The sequence below is a fragment of the Naumovozyma castellii genome, chromosome 2 (assembly GCF_000237345.1).
Source record: "Naumovozyma castellii chromosome 2, complete genome".
In the NCBI taxonomy this organism is placed as follows: Eukaryota; Fungi; Ascomycota; class Saccharomycetes; order Saccharomycetales; family Saccharomycetaceae; genus Naumovozyma; species Naumovozyma castellii.
The window spans coordinates 1,661,797-1,686,838 of record NC_016492.1 but is presented as its reverse complement, the minus strand read 5'-3'; the positions used below and the strand labels follow the sequence as shown (position 1 = coordinate 1,686,838).

At 37.5% G+C, this 25,042-nt stretch overlaps 12 protein-coding genes across 12 annotated transcripts; 4 read left to right on the top strand and 8 right to left on the bottom strand.

Moving 5' to 3' along the window:
• Nucleotides 1-576: 576 nt before the first annotated feature.
• On the bottom strand, nucleotides 577-1,158 carry NCAS0B08760 (uncharacterized protein; the record flags this gene model as incomplete). The annotated part of the gene is made up of 1 exon (XM_003675282.1): nucleotides 577-1,158. The coding sequence occupies one exon, from the start codon at nucleotides 1,156-1,158 to the stop codon at nucleotides 577-579; it is 582 nt and encodes a 193-aa protein (XP_003675330.1).
• Nucleotides 1,159-2,030: 872 nt separating this feature from the next.
• NCAS0B08750 (uncharacterized protein) lies at nucleotides 2,031-2,435 on the bottom strand (the record flags this gene model as incomplete). Its single annotated transcript, XM_003675281.1, has 1 exon — nucleotides 2,031-2,435. The coding sequence occupies one exon, from the start codon at nucleotides 2,433-2,435 to the stop codon at nucleotides 2,031-2,033; it is 405 nt and encodes a 134-aa protein (XP_003675329.1).
• A 218-nt stretch (nucleotides 2,436-2,653) lies between these two features.
• PER1 (Per1p) lies at nucleotides 2,654-3,736 on the bottom strand (the record flags this gene model as incomplete). Its single annotated transcript, XM_003675280.1, has 1 exon — nucleotides 2,654-3,736. The coding sequence occupies one exon, from the start codon at nucleotides 3,734-3,736 to the stop codon at nucleotides 2,654-2,656; it is 1,083 nt and encodes a 360-aa protein (XP_003675328.1).
• Nucleotides 3,737-3,846: 110 nt separating this feature from the next.
• SPC25 (kinetochore-associated Ndc80 complex subunit SPC25) lies at nucleotides 3,847-4,536 on the bottom strand (the record flags this gene model as incomplete). The annotated part of the gene is made up of 1 exon (XM_003675279.1): nucleotides 3,847-4,536. The coding sequence occupies one exon, from the start codon at nucleotides 4,534-4,536 to the stop codon at nucleotides 3,847-3,849; it is 690 nt and encodes a 229-aa protein (XP_003675327.1).
• Nucleotides 4,537-4,766: 230 nt separating this feature from the next.
• On the top strand, nucleotides 4,767-6,143 carry ISC1 (inositol phosphosphingolipid phospholipase; the record flags this gene model as incomplete). Its single annotated transcript, XM_003675278.1, has 1 exon — nucleotides 4,767-6,143. One exon carries the CDS (start codon nucleotides 4,767-4,769, stop codon nucleotides 6,141-6,143), a length of 1,377 nt encoding a protein of 458 aa, XP_003675326.1.
• Nucleotides 6,144-6,396: 253 nt separating this feature from the next.
• Nucleotides 6,397-10,263, top strand: ATG26 (sterol 3-beta-glucosyltransferase; the record flags this gene model as incomplete). Its single annotated transcript, XM_003675277.1, has 1 exon — nucleotides 6,397-10,263. One exon carries the CDS (start codon nucleotides 6,397-6,399, stop codon nucleotides 10,261-10,263), a length of 3,867 nt encoding a protein of 1,288 aa, XP_003675325.1.
• Nucleotides 10,264-10,429: 166 nt separating this feature from the next.
• Nucleotides 10,430-12,577, bottom strand: MDL1 (ATP-binding cassette permease MDL1; the record flags this gene model as incomplete). Its single annotated transcript, XM_003675276.1, has 1 exon — nucleotides 10,430-12,577. One exon carries the CDS (start codon nucleotides 12,575-12,577, stop codon nucleotides 10,430-10,432), a length of 2,148 nt encoding a protein of 715 aa, XP_003675324.1.
• Nucleotides 12,578-12,884: 307 nt separating this feature from the next.
• Nucleotides 12,885-15,617, bottom strand: SKG3 (Skg3p; the record flags this gene model as incomplete). Its single annotated transcript, XM_003675275.1, has 1 exon — nucleotides 12,885-15,617. The coding sequence occupies one exon, from the start codon at nucleotides 15,615-15,617 to the stop codon at nucleotides 12,885-12,887; it is 2,733 nt and encodes a 910-aa protein (XP_003675323.1).
• An 828-nt stretch (nucleotides 15,618-16,445) lies between these two features.
• On the bottom strand, nucleotides 16,446-17,187 carry RPL37A (60S ribosomal protein eL37; the record flags this gene model as incomplete). Its single annotated transcript, XM_003675274.1, has 2 exons — nucleotides 16,446-16,708; nucleotides 17,181-17,187. 2 exons carry the CDS (start codon nucleotides 17,185-17,187, stop codon nucleotides 16,446-16,448), a joined length of 270 nt encoding a protein of 89 aa, XP_003675322.1.
• Nucleotides 17,188-17,715: 528 nt separating this feature from the next.
• TOS4 (Tos4p) lies at nucleotides 17,716-19,302 on the top strand (the record flags this gene model as incomplete). The annotated part of the gene is made up of 1 exon (XM_003675273.1): nucleotides 17,716-19,302. The coding sequence occupies one exon, from the start codon at nucleotides 17,716-17,718 to the stop codon at nucleotides 19,300-19,302; it is 1,587 nt and encodes a 528-aa protein (XP_003675321.1).
• Nucleotides 19,303-19,427: 125 nt separating this feature from the next.
• Nucleotides 19,428-21,683, bottom strand: SWI6 (transcriptional regulator SWI6; the record flags this gene model as incomplete). The annotated part of the gene is made up of 1 exon (XM_003675272.1): nucleotides 19,428-21,683. The coding sequence occupies one exon, from the start codon at nucleotides 21,681-21,683 to the stop codon at nucleotides 19,428-19,430; it is 2,256 nt and encodes a 751-aa protein (XP_003675320.1).
• Nucleotides 21,684-23,806: 2,123 nt separating this feature from the next.
• NCAS0B08650 (methionine adenosyltransferase) lies at nucleotides 23,807-24,955 on the top strand (the record flags this gene model as incomplete). The annotated part of the gene is made up of 1 exon (XM_003675271.1): nucleotides 23,807-24,955. One exon carries the CDS (start codon nucleotides 23,807-23,809, stop codon nucleotides 24,953-24,955), a length of 1,149 nt encoding a protein of 382 aa, XP_003675319.1.
• Nucleotides 24,956-25,042: the final 87 nt, after the last annotated feature.

Below are 25,042 nucleotides of genomic sequence, written 5' to 3'. Positions count from 1 at the left end.
ATACGTTTGTAATGTTTCAACACCCTAGAGTATTCTTCGAGAAATTCGCTTGGCTTGGCGTTCAGTCGAGATTTTATCGCGTCCTAAAAAAATTAATAAGGAATTATTAATTCCTCGAGGCAGATTTCACTGCGAAAAAGTCTTTTCAGCTTCAGTTTTTTGATAGATGGATACACAAGCTTATTAATATGCGACGGTCCACCATCATATTCGTCATAAACCGGTAGGTAGGTAGGTAGGAATGTGCTCCGAGAAACACACATTTCTTTTGCCACCGAAAGATTCCCGGGGAGCCAAATGTAAGTTACCTACGTACCTAGGATATGTAGCATTGCCCGTATTTCAAAGTTACATATCAAAAAGGGGTTGGCTGAAACTATATTTTTAGCTTTACTGATCGGAGATCTCGGATCAATATTATGTAAAAGTTTGATGCGAATGAACAATTATTAAAAAGCGATCTTAATAAGTCTATATGATTTATTTAATACGTACCGTTATGTGTTTGTGTGTGTGTGCGTGATATACCCTGAATTCCCCTAAATTAACAAAAAATATTAGTTTTCAAATCGCTGTTTAATTTAAGATTCTGACTGGGTTATCAATGAAGTCCTTAGCTGGAGCCCCCTTCACTGGAGCACCGAAACATAATTGAGAATGGACTCTCCAGGAGATTGGGATATCCAATGGCAAAGCAGCCTTAACAGCTTCGTTGTAATGTTGCAAGTGACAACCTAGACCTAAAGTTTCTAGAGCGGCCCATGATTCAATTTGAACAGCACCAGAGGTGTAGTAGGCGGCATCATTGAAAGCATTGGAGAAACCTGGGAACTTCTTTCTGAATTCGTTGGTGGTTTCGTTATCGGTGAAGAAGATGACAGAACCGTAAGCTTCATCTCTAACGGAGGTTGGTCTCTTTCTACCGTCCTTGGAAGTGATAGATTTTAGCACTCTGTCCCAGACTTGTCTGTGAGCTTCACCGGTCAAGATGATGGCACGGTTTTCTTGGGAGTTTAATGCGGTTGGAGTATTCTTGACAATAGTTTGAATAACGTGTTGAACATCTTCGATCTTGACACCAGCTGGTAATTCTTGTTTTAGATCGTAAATGGTACGACGGTTGGCAATGGCGTCTAAGAATGTTTGAGTACTGGACATTTTTTGTATGGAACTTGTGTTGATGATTGTTTTTGATAATGGTTATATTTTAATATAGAATATATAAAATGAATAATGAATAAAGGAAAAAAGAAATATGCGTTTAAGAATCCAAATGATGAGCTCCTTATATAGTCGGAACAGGACAGCTTCCCACCCTTTTTGCCAACAATACTCATTGTCATCAAATACCGCGAATGGGGTCTTTCACTAGCTGATGGTCAACATTGACATGTGTCAAGGATAAATTGGGCCGGCATACGCTTTTTTGGACTCGGCCAGTGAAGAAAGTGCCTGAGGAAGAAGAGGATGCCGGTCCAGAGAGTCTTAGTAATCGAGAAATTCGAAATGAAAAATTTCTGGGTGAGATAATTCCGTTTTGTTTCCTCAGCGGTTAGAGAAGCATCTAAGGTTTTTCGTGCACATTTTTTGGGGTGTCCAGAACAAAGAGAAAGGACCAGCAGGAATGTATTGTTCCTTTCAAGGGCACAATGTGGGTGTTGTACCGTACATGACATGTTCCCAGATCTACAGGACTTATAAACCGCTCCAGAAACATTAGGGAAATCTCGTCGATTTAAAGGCAGCGAAACGGCACCGATAAGAACCAACTGGGTCAGAAGCTCTCACGTTCTTCCGTAGAAGTGCTGCATGGTGCATTCAAGAGGTACGTATTGTTACCTTTTTTTGCAGCTATGATGCATGTAACTTTATTATTATGACAGGGTGTCGATTACGTAATACCAACATTCTTGGTTGCTTTTATATCATTTCTTAGTTTATACATTATATTAGACTATATGATGAGATGCAGTGTTGATGCAGGATTCTAGTTGTGGAATCGTAATTTCTGATGTTGATTCTGATGTTTTTTATACCTTCACGTGATGATACTCCTTGGATTCATCATCCTCATATTGATGAAAAGAGTGTTGCCCCTCTTCATCGTTCCTAAACTTCCTCTTACCCACTCCTTCCGTTGATTTAAGCCCCATAAACACCAACATGATCCAACAAATGGCCAATACTATAAAGATCACAGTATACGCAACGCAATGTTGAGTCACATGGCACCTAATAGCATCAGCCCAAGTCCTGGAATATACATCATCGTCCAATGTCATACCATAATTAAAGAATCCCAAGCCGTAGGTCAATATAGGTTTGTACCCTCCGGCCCCTCGGAATGTGTCTTTATTCAGGACTATATTTAGATCTCCCGTTTCTTGGAAGGCGTTTTCTCGCAGCAATGCAGGATCTGTGGGCGGAGGGATCATTGGATGGTGTGTGACAGTGAAACCTGTGCGATAGGGGACCAGATCCAGTCTTGATGGATTGTTCTCATTGTTGTATTTATTTTTACTTTTATATCTTTTTTTTTTCCACGCGGAGATTTCTTGTTTCACTGAAGGAAATTCAGGGCTCTCCGCGTTTTCTTAGCATGGAACTCATCCATTCATTATATACGTAATTACTATTGTCTACTAACGTGAAGTTACTTGGTCAGGTCCGTGGCGATCAGCTCGAAATCTGTGATGAAGAAGTCGTACAGGAACCACGAGGGCCAGATGGTACAGAAGTGCCATATCGCATGAGCATCAATTTGCCATGTGTAACTGAAGAAATCAAATACTTCTAACGACATCGCTAGGGCGGTGGATACCACCATGATGATGGGAATTAGGCATAATTGGAACACTTGGCGGGAGTAAGGCAGATCGTAGAACGACCTGGAGACAATCTTTTTCTGTTGTAGATATTTGTAATTTTGATACGCTAACATCAATAGTAACCCATATTGCAAGAGTCCAAAGAAAATGTTGAATCTCATGTTGTAAGTGTAGGACCAGTCTATGTAGAGTCGTAGAATATGTAATAGGAAAATGAATACGACAGACCCGGAAAATATACGGTGTAATTGAGGATACAAGGCAAGACTAGTCATTCTTGCGAAGATGGCATGGAATGCAGTCAAAACTGTGAATCCAGCAAAGAAATAATCCAATTTCTCTGTAATTAACAAATCTCTCCAATGGAAAATGGTACTTGCTGTCCAGGCAAGCATACCGGCAATGGAAACGTAAACATAATTTCGTAAGATACTGACTTTTCTTCCGTTGTCGCCCCTAAATCTGTCACTATTTATTTTTTTCATCAATTTCTGGTAACCGTAATAATGAGGTATGAAGTTCCCTATGCTGAAGATGGTAGAAAAGAACTCCTGCGTGGTGAAATATCTCACGAACGGCCATTTCCCATGGAACTGGTATATTTCCTCATCATGAGCAATTCTCATTTTGGTGATAATATGCTGACATTGATAATCACAATCAGATATACAATCCCATAAAAGAAACGTCTCCAATACAACCGGGGTTTGATCAAACGCAGCGTTGGCAAACACATTTTTCTCGGGATCAATGTAATGTATCTGTGAATGAGGACACGAACGCTTGTATTCACAGGCAAAACAACAATCTATGAATTCATCTAAATTATCTCCTGGAGAAGCAAGAACGTCTCGACATACCACGAGAAAAAGAGTCAGTAATTGCCAGGTGCTTAAACGAGAGACCATATTCTTTTCTTCCACTTCCTTACTTGTCCGGATCTCGAAGCCTTGTTTGTTATCAGTGAATGTTAGTTGAATTCCATGAAAATTGCTGGTTTTTCATAACGGATTCCACATCATCGAGCACGGGAGATCAACTTATCTCTCATAGACACCAAGAACAAGGGCAAGTTTCCTCCCTGGTTCAATATATCTTCCAATGGTGTCGTCTCTGAGCTCTTGTCCAAGACGGGGGAGCTGTCCAACACTTGGAACCGTTCTCCTGAGACGTCAAGCGTGAAATTACATGACCGAGCCATGTCCTTATCGTCAAAATGCTCGAACTTGAAGAACAGAGTCCCTACTTGTGACGCATCAATCTGCATTCCAAGTAATTTCTCGTATAATTTCACCTCTGGTTGGTCTCTTTGACGTTGACTTTGCAATTTTTCCTTATATTGACTGATTTTTTTCTCCTTCTCTTGCAACATCCCATCCAACTCGCTGGATTCCGTAAGCAGAGCAGTATGTTGCATTTCCAATTGTCTCTTTCTAATCTGATAACTTTCAAACTTGGTACGTGCCTCGTCCGTATCGTTCTTGAATGTTTGAATTTCAATCTCCAACCCTTCTTGCTCCTTCTGTAATTTATCCAATCTACCAATAAGAATCTGATGCTCCAGATTCAATTCCTTCATTTCATCTTTAAACGTTTGTACTGTACGGAAAACAGAATTCATCTTGTTATTCATAAGTACATGAATCTGCTTGGAGAATTCCTCCATCTTCTCCTTCAAATTGTCAAACTGATCTAATTGGTCCTCCATTTGTTTGTTATGCTGTTGCACTAGTTTGATAACTGTTGAACTTACTACTTTACAAGGACTAACCGAAAGATGTTTTATTATGGAATGTTCTTTTCCAATGTTTACATGAACGCCAAATATGCCTACGGAATTTTCAATCGTTAGGTGAAAAAAATATAAGTATAATGATCATACGATGAGCATACCTTCTTCCTCTGATAACAACTCAGGTTAACTTTATATAATTCAGTATGGACCCACAAATCGAGGAATCAAGTAATTTCAATTTATACTCGAATACCAGGGACTACGAAGCAAATGGTCCCACTGTCAAATTCCTCACTTTTAACACATGGGGGCTCAAATACGTCTCCAAACATCGTAAACAACGTCTAAGAGCCATTGCAGATCAAATTGCACAAGCTTCTCGAGCCACTCCCCTACCAGGGAACACCCTCGTTCAAGAAGAGTACGATATCATTGCATTGCAAGAAGTTTGGGTTAAAGAAGATTGGGATTACATCGTAGCCCGTTGCGGTCACCTGTTCCCCTACCATCGAATCTTTTACTCAGGGATCCTCACAGGTCCTGGCCTTGTCATCCTCTCGAAGATCCCCATTGAATCCACCTCATTGTACAGATTCCCCATCAATGGTCGCCCCAGTGCTGTGTTCCGGGGAGATTGGTACGTGGGGAAATCTATCGCTGTGACAGAATTGAAACCCATCAATAAGGATACGTGTCCTATGGTTATCATGAACAGTCATATGCATGCTCCATATGCATTGTCGGGGGATGCCGCTTACGAATGTCATAGGTCTTGTCAGGCATGGGATTTCAGTAAATTGGCTAAATTGTATAGGAAGGCCGGTTATGCAGTTGTCATTGTGGGTGATTTGAATTCAAGACCTGGATCCTTGCCACATAAATTTTTGACAATGGAGACTGGGTTGGTAGACTCATGGGAGCAGTTGTTTGGTAGACAGGATTTGACCAAATTGGCTATGATGGACCCGGTGGAACAATTGAATTATGGGTGCACTACATGTGATTCCAATTTAAATACATGGAGAGCTTACTTGGGGACTGAGAAGGCATGTAGATTAGATTATGCGTTGATTGATCCGGACAGATTGCAAACTGTGGATGCAGGGGTTAGATTCACTGAAAGAATTGCCAACGTTGGCAGTTTTTCAGACCATTTTGCCTATTCATGCACTTTGAAGTTGTTACCCAAGAGACACACAGTTGACCACATGGCTACTGAACTATCTCATTCTCAATTGGTGGAGAAATATAAGACGTATAAAGAAATGATTTTATGTATTGAGAATTACATGCCTACAGCTCAAAAGCAGAAATATTACCGAGGATTACATTTCATAATCTCAATTATTGTTCTGATCGGTTGTGTTGTGGCCACTACTTTTACTGCGGAGGTAAGTGCATGGTCATCTATCTTTTGGGTACTATTTGCCATTGTCGTGGCAGTAACTGGAACTATTGATGGAATCATCTCTTTCCTTTTTGGAAGGAAGGAAATTAGAGCCTTGATGGAAGTACAACACGAAGTATTGGATGCAGAACGTAACGTGCAGAATATACTACAGAGGGAATTCAGGGAGTGACCGGATACACCTATATACATGCTAGCCATACTCAAAATTTTTATAGAGCTATTCATTCATTATCATTGTCATCAAACGTTTTGAAATTTTGTGACGCGAGGCGGAATAACGTTACTAGCAAATTAAGGGAGAAATGAGAGAAGGTAGGTACAGAGAGATATGGAGATCTACATGCCTTAGGTTAAGAAACTAAGATATAACACTCCAACTACGAATGAACACGGGGGGATAATCTCAATAAAGATAATCTACCATGCCACTACCAAAAAACACCAAGGAAATAACAACTTGTCTTCCAGAGACAAGCCCAATTTTGAAATCGGCAGACCATATCTCCAAATCCTTGTCGAACATTAAACCGAAGAGGGGCGTCACTGACATACCAAGAGCAATGACAGGAACACTAGTGCGTACAATTTTACCTGAGGGTAAAAGCAAAAGCAGAAGTAAGAGAAATTCAGAACCCAAAGGCGAAGAGGCCGATTTGGCAAAATCGAAATATATGATGAAAAGTATCGCCGGTTTATTAACTACAGCTAGTGTTTATGCTGGTCTAGATAATATTCAAAATGCTGATTCTTTGGCCATGAATTCATCAGAGATAAAAGAAGATGATATGGCAAATAAACAGGAAGAAAAGGAACAAAAGTCTACCGATGAGCCACTTGCTATTTCGCCTGATGTCAAAGTTAGAAAACCAACATTATTTGATATTTCAATAGTACCTAAAGATGAGAACGACTCTGAAAAGGAAAATCCCGAATATTTATCGGCAAAAAGGAATATGATAATTAAGAAACTTTCTGAAGTTTTTACACTTCCTCAAGAGGAGAAATTCATGGAGGAATTTCCATCATGGATCTTGAAAGATGTATTAGTTCAAGGTCATTTATTTGTCACGACGTCACATCTATTATTTTTTGCTTATCTACCAAAACCATCGGGCGCAGTAAAGATGTCGGGAAATTTATACATACGGTCCGCTCTCACAGGATCTACCAGATATTGGGGTGTCCTAAAAGACAATCTGTTCTCTCTTTATAATTCGCCAACAGATATCTATTTTCCGGTATTGACTATTGACCTAAGGAATGTTACCAAAATTGAAGTACAAAAATCGTTCCGTTCTCACAATCCAACTGAATATTTTAAGATAATAACAAATGAAAAAACTTTTAAATTCATTGCAGACTCAGTAAATTCTGCTACAAGTTGGTGTAAGGTTCTGAAGAAGCAACAATTCTCCTGTCAAAATACTTCAAATAACTCTATCAGTTTGAAAATACCGCTATCCAATATTTTGGAATTGGAAGACCAGAAACTAGTGAATGAAGCAAGTATATTTGTCGTTAAAGCATTGGAAAGTCCTGAAACGTTTGCAGTTGATGATTATGTTTTTATGTTCTTGGATGATTCTGGTTCAACTCTAAAGAATTTGTTAGAGACTAGACTCAAGGAATTAAAAGAAAATAATATAAATATTTTATATGGGGCTGAAGAAGAAGAAAAGGAAGAAAAACTTGAGCCTATGAATTCAGATGATCTTGTCAAATCTATTCCAAAGTATATTAGAACTGAAAATATATTGAGACAAGAGTTGGCAAAACTCTCGTTGCGGAGACTAACCCCTCAATTTTACGTTCCAACGGCAGGTTCATTAATTCCACAAACTCCAAACGTTTTATCTGGAGGTTTGAATTATCTTCCCAGCCCAACAGATTATCTCCCATCTAGGAAGAATTTACCCTTAACTCTGGCCTCATCTCAAAACCCAATCTTGGATGAAATAAGAGCAGGTCCCTTAATCAAAAGAATACGTGCAAAAAGTGGTCATTGGTTGAAGAAAAGACATCAAACTGATGATAATAAGATTGAAGAAAGTATCGTACTAGAAAATCAATCTGACTCCAAATTGCAATCAAACGAACACAAACAACCTCTGAATACAGATGAGTCCACAACGCAACTGAATTCAATTTCAATTGAAGATCAAGGAAGTGAAATTTTAAATGATACAGATTCAATTCAAAGCTTTGAATTAAAATCCAGTCCTTCAAAGAAAGGGGCAGTTTCTACTTGGGCAATACATCCTTTGAAAAATGTAACAAGTATGTGGCAATCAACGCCCTTGCATTATCCTAATAAGGCCATTGAATTTACAGATGATGATAAATCATTAATTACAAGTGAAAAGGAAGTCACTTTATCGAATGATCGATTTAGAAGACATTTTATTTTAGACGAAAATGAGTTTCTTATTAGTGCATATTATACACATTTAATTAAAAACGTTCCAATGTATGGGAAGTTTTACATTGGAGATGAAGTGATTTGTTATAGATCACTAATACCAGGTTCAAGCACAAAGATGATTTTACCTTTAAGAGATATAGAAACCTGTTATAAGGAAAAGGGATTCAGATTTGGTTATTTTGGTTTGGTCATTGTTATCAGAGGATACGAAGAATTATTTTTCGAATTTGCTTCTTCATTATCAAGAGATGATTCTGAAATTATTATTTTAAAACAAGTGGAAAAGTTTAGAGAGCAACAGGGAACAAAAGACGATGATACGAATATATGTAGGACAGAAAGTAATACACAGCACGCCAAATTAAAATTCTTAGAAGATAAAATTAGCGCTGGAGGATATGAAGTGCCTTTAATGTTGGAACAGAATCCACATTTTGATGTTAAAATAACGCCAAATAAAAGTTATAACATTGGGTTACTCACAATCGGTTCCCGAGGTGATGTGCAACCTTATATAGCCCTTGGTATGGGTTTAATAAAAGAAGGCCATAATGTTACTATAATAACACATGAAGAATTCCGTCCTTTTGTAGAATCACATGGAATCAATTTTGTAGAATTAGCTGGGAACCCTGCAAAACTTATGTCCTTAATGGTGGAACATGAATCAATGAACATCGGCTTATTAAGGGAAGCCTCCGCCAATTTTAAAGGATGGATTACAGATTTATTAGAATCATCTTGGGTTGCCTGTAAGGATTTAAACCTGGATTTACTGATTGAATCTCCCTCGGCAATGGTAGGGATTCACCTTGCAGAGGCTTTGGATATTCCCTATTTTAGAGCCTTTACAATGCCATGGTCTAGAACAAGAGCATATCCACATGCATTTATTGTCCCCGATCAAAAGAAAGGTGGTAACTATAATTATTTGACTCATGTTCTGTTTGAAAATATATTCTGGAGAGGGATTAGTGGTCAGGTGAATAAATGGAGAGTCGAGACATTAGGATTGAAAAAAACAAACTTATATCTATTACAACAGAATAAAGTTCCATTTCTTTATAATGTATCCCCAACTATATTCCCACCTTCTATAGATTTCAGCGAATGGATCAAAGTTACTGGCTATTGGTTCTTAGATGAAAAACTAAACTATAAACCTCCCGATGATCTGATAGCATTTATTTCGAAGGCAAGAACTTTGAACAAAAAATTAGTTTATATCGGGTTTGGTTCCATCGTGGTTTCAAATGCCAAGGAAATGACTATGGCACTCGTGGAGGCAGTACAGAACGCCGGAGTATACTGCATCCTGAATAAAGGATGGTCGGACAGATTAGACAAGAAAGAAGATAAGTTAGAAGTTGAACTGCCAGAATGTATTTTTAACTCTGGGAACGTTCCCCATGATTGGCTTTTCCCTCAAGTGGATGCTGCAGTACATCATGGTGGATCTGGTACAACAGGGGCTACATTAAGGGCAGGTATACCTACTGTAATTAAACCATTCTTTGGGGACCAATTTTTCTATGCGTCAAGAGTTGAGGATATGGGTGTAGGAATTGCTCTAAGGAAATTCAATACAAAAACTTTCACACAAGCATTAAAAGATGTTACAACGGACAAGCGGATGTATAATAAAGTTCAAGAGGTTAAGAAACAGATTGCGGCCGAAGATGGAGTGAAAACTGCCATAAACTGCCTGTATTGCGAACTTGAATATGCCAGAAGTGTCACAGAAGATAGGCGTAAGAGAACGAAGGATCCTAAAAATCCCCTCCAATCCATGAAAAGTACAGTCTCTAATGTTGTACCTCTTGATCTGAGAAGTATGGGACTGGAGGATTCATGGATTCTACTCTAGTGATAAATAATGAACGGAAATTTTTTTTTTTTGTATATTATAGTTTTTCATATTTACATAGTAAAATATTAGAGAATGCAGCACAATATGAAATAGACACTTTAGGAGATACATGGTCATCTGCATAAAAAAGAGGTACCGCTGTATTTCACACTAGTCAGTCACACTAGTTAGTCACACTGGTTGTAGAATCATTAGATTCGGTCACCGACTCTGAAATGATCTCCATTTCCTCTTCACCTTTCTTATGCTGTTGAGATAGCAACATATTCAACTCACTACGGGAATAATCGACCAATTCTTCAAATGGACCAGTTTCCACAACCGACCCTGATTTGTCTAAAACAATAACTCTGGTACTGTGCTTGATGGTCGAAAGTCTATGAGCTATTGAGATAGTCGTCAATCCCAGTTCCACACGCTCTGATAAGTTTTTAGCGACAATTTCTTCACTCTGTGAGTCTAAGGCACTTGTTGCCTCATCTAGAATCAATAATGCTGGATGTAATAAAAAGGCCCTTGCTAGCGCAATCCTTTGTTTTTGGCCACCTGATAACTGGGTTCCTCTGGGACCTACTAGGGTATTTACACCTTCAGGAAAATTCTTTAAAAACTTGGTACAATTAGCCTGTTCCAATGCCCTTTTCACATCTGGCGAATTAGCTGTTAGTGTTTCTTTCGAAAGTACTGCGTAAAGTATATTATCTAGAATGGTTCCATTAAATAGCATTGGCTCTTGTTGAACAACACCTAGCAAACGACGGTACTTCCTTAAATTAAATTCTTTGATGTTTTGGCCATCAATCTTTATGCTACCTGTAGATACATCATAATATCTTAGTAACAAAGAAGAAACTGTCGATTTACCGCTTCCTGATGGACCAACTATACAAACATGTTCACCTGGCTGTATGCTAATACTCAAGTTATTCAAAATGCTGTGGGTTGGCCTAGTAGGGTATGCAAAAGATACATTTTGAAACTCAATTGATTTTCCGAGAAGTGATTTTGGATCATACCCAATGGTTGGTTTGATTAAAGGTTTTCTATCATTTAGTTCGAATACTCTCGTAGCCGCACCAGCACCCTTCATTAGCTCTGAATAAAAACCAGATAAACCAAACAATGAACTTCCTGTATAAACTGCATACATCATAAAACTAGAAAGATCACCAACAGTTAAGGTTCCATACTGAATCATAGATGTACCTACAAGAAGTAAAGATATCATAGCTATGTTACCAACAAGCCCCGTTGATCCAAAAAAGAGCCCCGAAGTAACAGCTTCCTTAAGACCTACGTCAAACACTTTTCTCACTTCGGTTGCATATCGGTGAATTTCCAATGCCTCACCACCATATGCTTGTATTGTTCTTGTTGCATTTAATTGTTCTTCGGCAACTTTTGTAAGTCCACCAACAGACGCTTGCAATTGTCTTGATAAGGTTCTAATCTTCCTACCATAAACCAACGCCATGACACCTAGTGGTGGCACCATTATCATCATAACACAGGTCAATTTCCATGAAATAAAGCTCATCATACCAAATCCAACAAAACCTTGGATAACAGCTCTTGAACCGTCTGATACATTCTGAGTAACGGCTTTCGCTACAATCGAAGCATCAGAGGACAATCTTGAGATCAAGTCCCCAACTCTATTTGTATCTAGAAATGAAGCATCTTGATACAAGGCAGCTTTCATAGTTCTTGTTCTTAATCTTGCTACTAATCTTTCACCAGTGACTTTAAGAATAACAATTCTACTCGCGTTCGCAATAGCACCTGCTAAAAACAATCCTCCTAATGCAGTGTAAAATTGAGGTTTTGTCAATCCAAAAATCATGAGTTTCTCTTTTTTGGCGTTATTGTCACCGTCCTCATCATCGTTATCAGCTTTCGCCAAGTCTAAAAGCTTACCAATAATGGTAGGAATAGTCATACTAACTGAGCTAGATATCACAATAAATAATAAGGCTAGAAGGATATATTTGGCCTCAGGCTTGGCCAGTTTAAATAATCTTTTAATATCCTTCATTCCATTTGATTTACTTACTTCATTGGAAAGTTTCTGCACTTCGATAGATGGCGGTGGTGATGACCTCTTCTTTTTAACGTCGACAATTGACGAATTCCAACGTCTAATTTCCAAAGTCTTTCGTCTGATGCCCAAGGGTTGTCGTACAAGTGAAATAGCCATCGACGCAGATTGAATAATAGGGTGCGATTGTATAATCCCTTTAATTAGAGGTTGCTGAAGTCGCAGTAGCGACTTTCCTTTGGGAATCACTAGACCTCTTGATATTAAGAACATCAATCGATATGTGTTCACCTGGTTGTATTTTTCGGTTGCAATTCTTGTTGTAGCGTTTCATAGATTCTATCTAACATTTAGTTTATTTTGTCTTACCTAAACATAAACGCTTAATATAGCGACCTTAACGATGAAAACCAGAGATGAACAAACAGAACCAAAACAAAATTATATAGTTGGATAGTCTATATAACGGCTCAATTTGTGTGAATATCTATTACATTACATTATTAGAAATTATTATACATTATATATAACGAAGGAACTGGGATTGTTACATGGTATGACTAGAAAATATGGGTGTCATCTATTCTGAATATGGGTTACGAGCAGTATTACCAGAGGGCATATATTGTGAAAAACCCTTTGTTGTATTTAGTCCAATCTGTTGCCTATTAAATTGGTCATTTGCGATATTTGGAACAGGTTGTCTCCGATTAGGTTGCATATGAGGTACATTCATGCTTGGGTTAACCTGAGAAAGGCCTTTATTGTATTCATGCTGTTGGTACATGCTATTTGGGGAAATTTGGTATGGTTGTCGAGTGCCTGCTGCTCTTCCGGCATTTTGAGTGTATTGTGTTAGGTTATGATCAGAGGGAGAATGAGGCATACTAGGATTTCTAGATTTACGAACTGTTTTATCAGAGGTTACGTCTCCACTATTTGAATACCCATTATATTGGTTCTCATTTGTATAGAGACTTTCATTCTCTATCATTTGATTTTGCTCAACAAAGTCAGGATCGAAGACATTTTTATCGTCTTCTTCATCCCCATTATGCATTATCATGTTATTTACAGAGATTGGCGCATCCAAATTCAAATCTGTCGTCAAATCATGAAACTCATCATCTTCCACCCTCCTTGAAGTCTTATCAGAAGTTATACTTCCGATATCAATATCAATATCATTGATTTTGCGTGCTAAATCATCAAACTCGTCAATAGTGGAACTGAATTCAGCACCCATATCATCCTCTTCCTCTTCTTCTCCTATGTAATCGTGAGGACTGGTAAGTGCTGAGACAGACGCTTCCACATCTATTGAATCCTCAGTGTTTGTTGTGTCAACAGAATCTCTAATATTTGGTATTTGAAATGTTTTGTTTCTTGTTGAGTTCCCAACATACGTCTCATAAGGACTTTCTGCTATCTTCATTGAAGAAGCTTCGTCAAGGTAGATTTTTTGTGATACAATGTTGTCTTGGTTTTCTTCAACAATAGTGTTTCCGAAGGGGGCACTAGTATATCTATCATAAACAACACCTAAGTCAGATGATTGACCATTTGAATTCTGAGAGAAATTTCTGCCCGATGAAGAATTCAATGAATCGAAATTGGAGTCTGGGATTTCAATCATTCCCTTTGGTAATGAAGGCAATTCTTTCTCTGGACTTTGTACCGACACTGTTGGCGTCAAAAACGGGTTACTTTTTGAGCTGTTTCTTTGGTGTTTTGGCATAGCAATAGAAGCTGCAGATTTCGAAACTGAATCATTTTGAAAGGGATCTGCTAATAGATTACTCGTCGTGCCTTGCTTATCTGTACTTAATGCCACACTTGTAGATATAGATGAAGATGAGCCCGTCATTATGGGCCTTTGAATTTGGCCAATCGGAAGTTCCCTTGAATCTTCAAATAACTCAGAGGATGTAATAGTAGGTGAGGATAACATATTTGGTAGTTTAACGTTTGAACCGCAACCCGTATACCCATTTGATAATTTATCCTGTAATAAGCCCTTTATATTATCTTTCCAATCAATATTAGTCCATTGAAGACTTTCCTCAGATTTTGCGAATGGCAAAATATCTATTACTCTGAGATAATGAACATGAGGTAAAGTTGGAAGAGCAAAAAGTAGCGAATTTGGATCATCTCTATTTGCAATTAATGCCTTGGGTCTACCATACAATTTAAATGCATTCATGGCAGGAATTAAAAATCTGATAATTGTATCATAACCAGGAACAGCCTGATGTTTCTCTGGCATAATGAAAATGGAAGCATGCTCAGCTTCATCATTATTAATGAAGGAAATGGACCCCTCCAGTTTTATAATTGTGGATGTATCTATCAATAGGGGAGAAGATGGATATATGGCAGATAAAGAGTCAGCCATGGTCACATTTGCCATGGATTTCTTCTTATTGATCTTTTTATCACTTTCATAAAAACTAATTTGACCGTATTGATTTTTCTTAGAATTACTTGTTTGCGAAATAACTGCATAGCAATGTTTCCATGGCATACCAGCACCAAATCTAACACTTACCCAATCTGCATATTTAAATTTATTATCAGCCAAGATCACTTGAATATCACCTAATTTGGAACCTCTACTTGACAGGAATGCTCCTGTATACGCCTCTTGTAATGCATTACATTCAAACAGACTTAATCTAATAGCTGCATGCCATTCATCAAACGATCCCCTGTCAGTGAATTTTATGAAATATCTATTTTTCAATGTGGTAGATACGACAAGAACGTTTGTTAAATCTTGATTGTTTTCAGTAATAATTTCATCGGTAGAATTTAAAGGCCTTAATATAGCATCTGTGAAATTAATATATGTAGGTTGAGATGCTAATTTTTTCAGATTTTCTTTAGAGATGTTATTTGCATTATCAGCAATTTCATGAGCATCCCATAGAGCTAGTTGAGTACCCAATAACAAACCATACATTTTTTGCCATTTTCTATCAGCTGGTGATCCATCATTTTTCAAATCTTGCAAGATCAAGAATACACCTTTATGATACCTTCTATGAGTTTGAGCAGATAATAAAGTTACAATGGGTACCAATTCTGGTGATAGTTCAGCTCCATTGATGGATGCTTCCTGAGGTAAGAATACTTCTCGAGAGGGAGTCTTTGGAGTTGATTCTGTGCTTGATGAGAAAAAATTTGTAATGGATGCTGTACTTGACAGACGACGACTATTAATACTTTTGGGGCTGGATGGATCTCTTTGAAACAATTTTGGAGGTGCACTGAAAGTCGGTGATTTGGCACCTGAGAAGAGTCTCTTCATTGTAGTTTAGATACTTAATCGCTTCTGATTCTGAAACAAAAATATTCAAGATTGAAAGGGAGGTGTCAAGATTACACATCAAGAATAGTTTCATTTGTACTAATTGACTATTTTTCAAATCCAAATTCGCTGATCTATTTACGTATTCTTTGAAATTCCCCAACTAGAAATTCAATGTAAAAATAGGGCTTTGAGGGTTAAATAATTCTTCGGGGTATTTTCAAAAAAAGTTCAGAATGTGATCAGTCAATACCTTGTTTTGACTTGGGGCTACAATTAGGGCTTACTACTATAATTTAAAATATCAAACAAATGGTTAGGTTGCTTGTTTTGAAATATTGATATTTAGATATGAAATGCCAGGAATTTAATTTTAAAATATCTTAGTACAATATTCTGTAATGTTTGACTCCAGTTGTTCAATTTCCAGAGTTGGAATATATTGGGAAACACATGTCTTATGATACTAATTTATTCTCCGGACCCTTCAAGTTAGGGTTGAGGCCCACTACTCTTAGGGTTTGTCTCTGGAAGAGAACCACCCGAGAGCAAAGCCACTGACAACGTTATGTGACGTTGAAAATATTACAATCATGCACCCACGTTTTGCGAATAACAAAGGCTTAGAGACTAATTGTGTGGAGATATCCATGTTCTAGTGAAATACGTAATTTCATGATAGACAGCATACATGCATATCTTATTGCGACAGCTGTCTGCATAGTAAATCTAAGATGTGCATTATTGAAAATACTAATTTTATTATATATATATTTTTAAAGAAAAATGAGATTACATTCAATTCAATTCAATCTAATTTAAATTTATTTAAGCGGATGAAGCCTTGGAAGCAGAACCAGATTGGAAACCGTTCTTGAATCTTCTAGAAACGTGCTTCAAGTATCTCATTCTACCGGTACCGGTGGTAGTTCTTCTCTTAGACTTAGCAGCCCAGTTGAAAGATCTAGTCTTAGCAGCTGGATAACCACAGGCAGAACAGGTCTTCTTTTGAACATGGAATGAACGACGACCACATCTGTTACATAAAGTATGAGATTTGTTGTGACGCTTACCGAATGAAGGAGTACCCTCTGTTTAAAAAAAATGTAAAATTTATGTTCGTTAGTATTCATATTTTCCTTTTATTAATGGTAAGCTTTCATTCGACTTGTCGCTTTCTTTGAAATATAGTCGGACTCTGGCAAATAATTAGCCTAATATATTATATGTCGTCCTCAATGTTGTCTGCTCTTGAACAATCTTAGATAATCTCCTGCTTCTTGCTGAATATTTCACACATTACTTCATTTTTTTTCATGTTCTTGGATAATTACACTCGGCCACATTGTTACTAAAAGTATCTATTTGATCTCTTTTCCTACAATCTGAAAGCCTCTTTTTATTGGTTATTTCATCCTATGTCGTGGTGTTGAATTCCGTGTCTCAATAAAGTGATTAATTTGGATATTCTTCCATGTTTTCTTTCATTGATTCGTACCATACTTGGCATTTCAATTCATTCAACAGTCGGTGCTAGTCCCTCTCGTTAATTCATGTACATACTACCCATTTTTGCTTATATTTTAGTTTGATTGGCTTCTCTATATGTGAAGATAGCAGGACAGGCGGTATGTCGGCTACTTTTCTTTAATCTGCAATGAACCAACCACTCACTCAGTAACTCACTAGTTTGGTTCAGGCGAATTATTTTCCGAAGAGGGCGCGACGCAAAAAATTAATTCCAGAAATTTTTCAAATTGAAATAATACAGACTAAATGTACGGCTGTTAAAATAATGTATGGGTGTAACAGTCATGTGTTAGTGTTGTTTACATAATTTCTTCTTTGGGATCTGTCACAGAATTTTTCGCGTTTTGTTTTTGTTTTGAAAAATTACAGAGTGGTATAACGCGTCAGGCCATTTTCTTGTTATTATTTCTTCCTGTTCACTTTAAGCTAAACCTCTATTACAGCTTGACTAGTTCTAGAGCATCAAACGTTTGAAACAGATTTTACTTATATCATCTTAAGCTAAGTATTTAGTGGAGAACTATAGCAAACACGAAACTACCTCCAACTGAGCAGTAATTATTGGAAAATGTCTAACCAGTTCCCACCATCATCACCGGTGGCTTCCACATCCTACACTCATCCTTCTAAATTTAATAACTCTATTGCCTCTGATGAAACGACAATGCAACATGATTCTAATGCATCTTCTCCATTTATGGAAAAGAAATTGCAACATTTAAAGGGAGCTAGAAGAGCACCAAATGAAACACAATACCCATCTCCCTTTCCATCATCCAGTACAGGAAGATCATCCTCTCCTATTAGAAACTCTACTGACAAATTACCAACACAATTGAATCTACCAATATTAAACGACAGCAAAGATGAGGAGGAAGAGCCAAAATTGGAAGATTATCCCATTTATACAGCCCCAAAGACCGCTCCAATCACCTTAGAATTAGACCCCCGTAATGATGCTGAAATGATAATGGGACGTCAATCCAATGCCTGTGATTTACAATTGCCCAAGAAAAAATCCATCTCGAGAAGACATGCATCCATCTCATATATCTCTAACAGAAATCAAGTAAGACTGGAGTGTCTAGGTACTAACGGTCTCGTAGTTTTATTACCTTTAAAATTATCAGGTCATTTAATTAAGAGGGTCCCTGAGATGGCAGTTTATGAAATTTCCTCCTTATTTGACAAGGATGAAGTGGTAAGCTCCAAAGAAAAGGTCCTTTTAAAAGATAAAGAAATGACGTCTTTTGTCTTATTGAAAGGTGAAACCATATTGATGCCCTTTATTAACGGTACTACTATTGACTTTAGGGATGCTGAAGTTGTCTTATCTATGAAACAGTTGAAGTATTCTCATACTGTGGACTCTTCCGATGATGAAGACGATGAAAAACAAAATCTAGAAACCCCAATTCCATCTGTTCCAAAATCTGGATTTAAAATTGCTGAGTTACCACAACATAAACATATCGTTTCACCTTTAGCCTCTAAAATAACGCCACAATCGTCATTTAATGTTGCAATCCCAGCAACTCCCAAGAAGGTCCGTCACAATTTAATTAAACATGATGAACAAACACCAGTACCTGAAAACCGCACACCAGAGATTATAAAGACCACAAAGCGTTCACTTGAAACACTCAATATTAAAAACACATCTAAGAATGATGCTGCTCATCATATTCAACACCAGCACTCTAAACTTCATCAAATATCGAGTACAGAGCCCAAATTGAAGAAAAAAAAACTATCACAAGAACCAGAAATGACGAACGAGGAAATTATTGAATCCTTGAATGAGAGAAAAATAGATTACAAGTCATTGCAACATGTCTTAACTAACCATCTAGCCTTTTCGAATGTTCAGCAAACGCCTTTGTCTCAATTACAAGAAGTAAATTCTAAGCTTGGAGAACTAACAAAAAATGAATTACGTGCAATCTTATCTCAAGTGAAATGTATTGGTGTCATTTATCGTCAAGGTAAAGATGCCGCCGGTAAACCTCTAGATGAAGAGTATTACTATGATTTGGAAAATGATGCTGACGCGGATAGAAGAAACTTGGTGACATCTTTGAAAGGTGGTAGAACTGGTTTGAGATCATGCAGAAGAACACACAAACAATATTTCTGGAAAAAACCAGCCAAATAGGTCATGTTTTTATTATAAATTTATAGGATTGAATTAAATAAAATTACATAATTATCATTGTTAGGAAAACAAAATGTCTTCATAGACCTTTATATTATCGATTCAGTTCCACCTGTCTCTTCCCATTAAACTGCATGTTTTTTCAAGAAATCTTGCATTTCGTCCGTGTCAATGTCATGGGGATCTTCAAATGAAATTGCTTGTAATAAGCCATCAAGCATCCCATCCACTTTGTCTTCATCAATCTTTAAACATAAAGATAGTACTCTTCTGAATTTACTTTCCAAATCATCTTGTTTTTGTTTTATCCCATCATATATTTTTTGTAATTGATCATCATTTCTCTTATACGCATTGACTCTTGCCTGTAATAGGAATTTGGGAGGTAATATGGAATTTAATCGTTCATCAAAACCATTTCGTATTTTCGAGACAAGTTCATCTACATTCTCTTCCTTCAATAATTTTTCAATATCACCATTATATACATCAGTTAACCTGTTCTCTAACAGATCATATATGAACTCAATTCTAAATGGCTCATCTGCATCAAATTCACTGGAATCCCAATCAATACCAACAGAATCTTCGGCCGAAATACCTAACTTCTCACTTTCGTGTTGGAAGCTCTCCTCCTGCTCTGCAATACCTTTTTTAATATTATTTACCTGCTCCTTCAATAGTTGATATTCATCTCTTAATTGCTTTGTTTGCGTCAACCGATCTCTTGAAGTAGAAAGTTCTTGACGTTTTGTGTTTAATTTTTCTTTCAGTTTCTCAAGCTTTTCCTTATTCGTTGACATCTCTATATCGTAATCCTTTGAGACAGCGTCAAGTAATGTTTGCAATTCACTAACCAAGGCTTTCGTATCTGGTTTATTCTTTGGAGAACTGACAATACCGTCCTCCAATAAATCTGAGGATGTTGGATGATCTAAAATGGCGTCATCATCACCTCCATGATGTTTATTAGCACCGTCATGATCTAGATTTAGCTCTAGTTCATGCGTTTGAAACTTCGAAGTACCAGCTCCAAAGTCTAAAGGTCTTAACCCAGACTTGTTAGCAATATAAGGATCTGCACCATATTCCAATAATGCATCTACAATCCCGACATTACCTAATCGAGCAGCAATATTTAGACAAGTGTCACCATTAACATCTTGAGCGTTCAACATATTTGTTAAGATCCATTTCAAATCTAAACTATCAATCACTGGTCCATTTCCCACACCATGGATAGGTCTTGGTTGCTTTTTCACTATCCATCCCATTAGTATATCTAGATAATATTTGGCTACAAGAGCATGATCTTTCATCCCCGATGTAATCACAATATGATGTAATATAGTTCTATCCATGGCATCTAATAAGATTAGACAGGGATATAAATAGTCTAGGAGTTCCTCAAATGTCCCTGAATCGTAGTTGTTTACAGTCTTGGTAGCTTTCACCAAAGCAGATTCACCTGAATTGTCTCCCAATAGTCTATTAGCACCATTTTTCACCATTTCTTTCACTAAGTCAATGTTTGCCGTAGAGGTTAACCAATGTAGGGGGGTATTCCCATATTCATCAATTGGGATATTTAGATTTAATGACGTGTGTGGGAAAGTAGCATCCATTTCATGCATCAAGGAATTAAATGATACAGATCCATTATCATAAGCATTAGAGGAATCTGAGTTATTTTGAATATTGGGTAATAATAACCTTTGTAGGAAATTCTCCAATTTTAATCTTTCGTCATTATCTATCTCAGACGATAGTTGCAAAGCGTGGTTCATCTTCAACGGCAAGTTCGTAATGGTCGAGTCACGTAAGTCGTGGTCAAAAGTAATAATGGGTCTGTCATTGATCTCTTCCTGTCGCTGTTGCAGCTTATTTTGTTGTGGTTTTGTATTACTGTTATTATTTTTATTACTGTTGTCGTTGTCCATCTTCAATTTCTTCAAAGGTGATCCTAGTTCTCCTCTGTGAGAATCCAAACTCATCCCAAATTCCTCCAATCCATTCACACGTTTCATATTATTCCTTTCTTGTTCACCAGTCACGTTCAAGGCATCAAAATCATCTTTAAACAAATCCAAAAGATTCAACATATCAAGCAGCTGAAACACTTTATCACTAGTAATCCATTTCTCACCGTCCTTATCAGTATCAACAAGGATCCCATATTTTGCACATAATCTATCCTCCTCCTCCTTACGTACCTCATCACTCTGGTCCACGTTCACACGTTTCCCTTCATAATGTGATAACAATGGGACGAGAGGTCTTAGAAGAAAATATCCAGTCTCTGTATTCCTTTGCAAAGTCAATGACACGCTCTCCGAGGACGCAGGGTCTTCAATCACTTTAGTGACTTCTATGATGCTCATTGGTTCCCTTAGTGATGTGTACTTGAATGTTCCTTTCTTGCTTGTTGATGATTGAATGGTTGGAATTGATAGATTGAGATATATTTTAGAGTTGACGTGTTTAGCGAAAAAATATAATGGAGTTTATGGAAAAGTTGGTAAGACCGTATATGCGACTAAATAGTAGACTGAACTACTGTCGTTGACAAGTAAACACTTAAAAGAAGTAACCTATGAACAGCATGAGTGAGTCCTGAAGGTTAACCAACATTGTAGCGATTATTAATGTCAATATTCAGAGATAATCGCCCTTTTATCTTACTGACACAGTGTTTTCCCCTAAAAAATATGAAGGCCATTCGATGAGACAAAATAATCATTACTCTGGTAATAACAAGAGTAAAAGTAAGAGTAAGAATACATACGATGCTTAAAACTGCTGACAATTCTATAATGAACAAGGAAACAGGAACAGCAATGGATATTGAAAAAGGAACAGTGGGAATCGTTGAAGAGAATGCAACACCTGACATGACCACACCTTTCAACATGACCACCAAGCGGAAGATACATTATATTGGGCTTGGTACTTATTGCTATCTAATGTTGGCTGTTACACCCACCATCGCATTCAGTGCCACTAGGTGTATCACGTATATCATCGTGGTGGATATTCTGGGGCTTATTTGGGGTGTTATCATCTGCGTTAAATTCTGGAAAGACCAATGGTCCAAAGCAGCAATCCTCCTAGCTTTTATGCTTTGGGAGCTTCTAATGATGTCATCGCAGACAGTGGCAGTATACGGTGGCTGCCACTCGTTTCTCCACCATTGAGTTGACATAATTTGCGATAGTTTCTTATGTTTTACGTTAAGGTGGATGCTCACCATTTCTTTAAAAGGGTCTGTGGCTTGTTAATGTTTTTAGTGGGCCAAATTGTTTCAATTCCACTATCGATCATGTTGGTTTCTTACTTAAACCATTCGTTTATACCTATAGTATTTTATTCTACACAATAATACCCTAATAAGCTAACAATAATAAGCTTCTTGAAGTTGCTGTTCCAGCCTTCACTGAAAATCCTTTAGATAAAAAAGTTATTAATATTTTATGGATTTGTCATTCACACCTGGCTGTGTTCTATTGGCTTCAACCACGCCTTCTTTAATTAGCTACAAAAAACGAGTAGTTGTATTCCTGTTACTGATTTTAACGAGTGTTCTTTGAAAAGAATGAAACAAGACTGTAACTATAAAATGGAAAGTGAAGTTTCAAACTTCACATTGAAACTCAGACATGAAGAGTCTCACAGAAACGTGGAAATTTTAGATATGGCTACTAGCCAGGTCCTTTATTTCAAATACCTTTCAAATTTTTGTTGCTCTACAATGACCTATTAACGTCCCCTCCACTATTCCATCAGAAATTCCATTGAGTATTATCGAATGTCCCCGTATTTTTTGATTAGAGTAACCCATTTGTGATGAGATAATGTATTAGTTTTGCAAAAAAAACAAGATGCAGATACGTAAATCTATAATTCAAAGTCTAAAAAATAAAAAGTCTATAAAAAAAACATGTATATTCAGAAGTCTATGGGAAGTATTGAGCTTGGAAATAACCCAGACACTCCCATGATAGGTTTACCACACTTTTTTTCATATGGAGAATGCCAAGGCTACCACAGCATTAGGCATCAGAAGCAGGTGGTAGACTTGGCTTTCAAAATTGGGTTGCTCATTATTACTAACAAGGCCAAGACTGTTGAATTGCTTGAATTGTGACACAAAAGTTGATAAGATCTGTTTTGAATAAACTAAAAAACAAGACAGGTTACCCGGTTTAAAAACACATCGCTTGTGACGGCAAACAACCAACTGTGGCTTTTTATTCTATTTACACAGTTTTAAGCGCCGAGGTCTTTTCTTTCACCCAAATTTTTCATTTTCCGACATCTGAAAAATTCTCGAAAATTTTTTTTTTTACGAGATGAATTAGGCAAAGCCATCTCATCGGTTATAAATACACTCTCTACTTTATATATAAATGCATATCTGTTCTCAATTCAGAGTTGTCCCTCTTCCCTTGACAAAAAACCAACTCCCTCTCACAACTCTCTCTCACTCACTCATTAAAAAATAACAATGGCTGGTACTTTCTTATTTACTTCTGAATCCGTCGGTGAAGGTCATCCAGACAAGATCTGTGACCAAGTCTCCGATGCCATCCTAGACGCCTGTTTGGCTGAAGACCCTCACTCCAAGGTCGCCTGTGAAACCGCCGCTAAGACTGGTATGATCATGGTCTTCGGTGAAATTACCACTAAGGCTACCCTAGATTACCAAAAGATTGTCAGAGACACCATCAAGCAAATCGGGTACGATGACTCTGCTAAAGGGTTCGACTACAAGACTTGTAACGTTTTGGTTGCCATCGAACAACAATCTCCAGATATTGCTCAAGGTGTCCATGAAGAGAAGGATTTGGAAAACATTGGTGCCGGTGATCAAGGTATCATGTTCGGTTATGCTACTGATGAAACCCCAGAAGGGTTACCATTAACTATCTTATTGGCTCATAAATTGAACATGGCCATGGCTGACGCTAGAAGAGATGGTTCATTAGCTTGGTTGAGACCTGATACTAAGACTCAAGTCACTGTTGAATATAAGGACGATAACGGTAGATGGGTTCCTCAAAGAATCGACACAGTCGTTGTCTCTGCTCAACATGCTGACGAAATTTCCACTGAAGATTTGAGATCTTTGATCCAATCTGAAATTGTCGAAAAGGTTATTCCAAAGGACATGTTAGATGAAAACACTAAATACTTCATTCAACCTTCCGGTAGATTCGTCATTGGTGGTCCTCAAGGTGATGCTGGTTTGACCGGTAGAAAAATTATTGTCGATGCTTACGGTGGTGCTTCTTCCGTTGGTGGTGGTGCTTTCTCTGGTAAGGATTACTCCAAGGTGGATCGTTCTGCTGCTTACGCCGCTAGATGGGTCGCAAAATCTTTAGTCGCTGCTGGTCTATGTAAGAGAGTGCAAGTTCAATTCTCTTACGCCATTGGTATCGCTGAACCATTATCTTTACACGTCGACACTTACGGTACTGCTACCAAGTCTGATGAAGAAATTATTGCTATTATTAAGAAGAACTTTGACTTGAGACCAGGTATCTTAGTTAAGGAATTAGACTTGGCTAGACCAATCTATTTACCAACAGCTTCTTACGGTCATTTCACCAACCAAGAATACCCATGGGAAAAGCCAAAGACTCTACAATTTTAAGGGAACTCCTTCGTGAAACCTTTTTCTTCTTATTTTACTTTCCTTTGATCTGCTCAACTCATTTCAAAGTTTGTACATTATCTCATT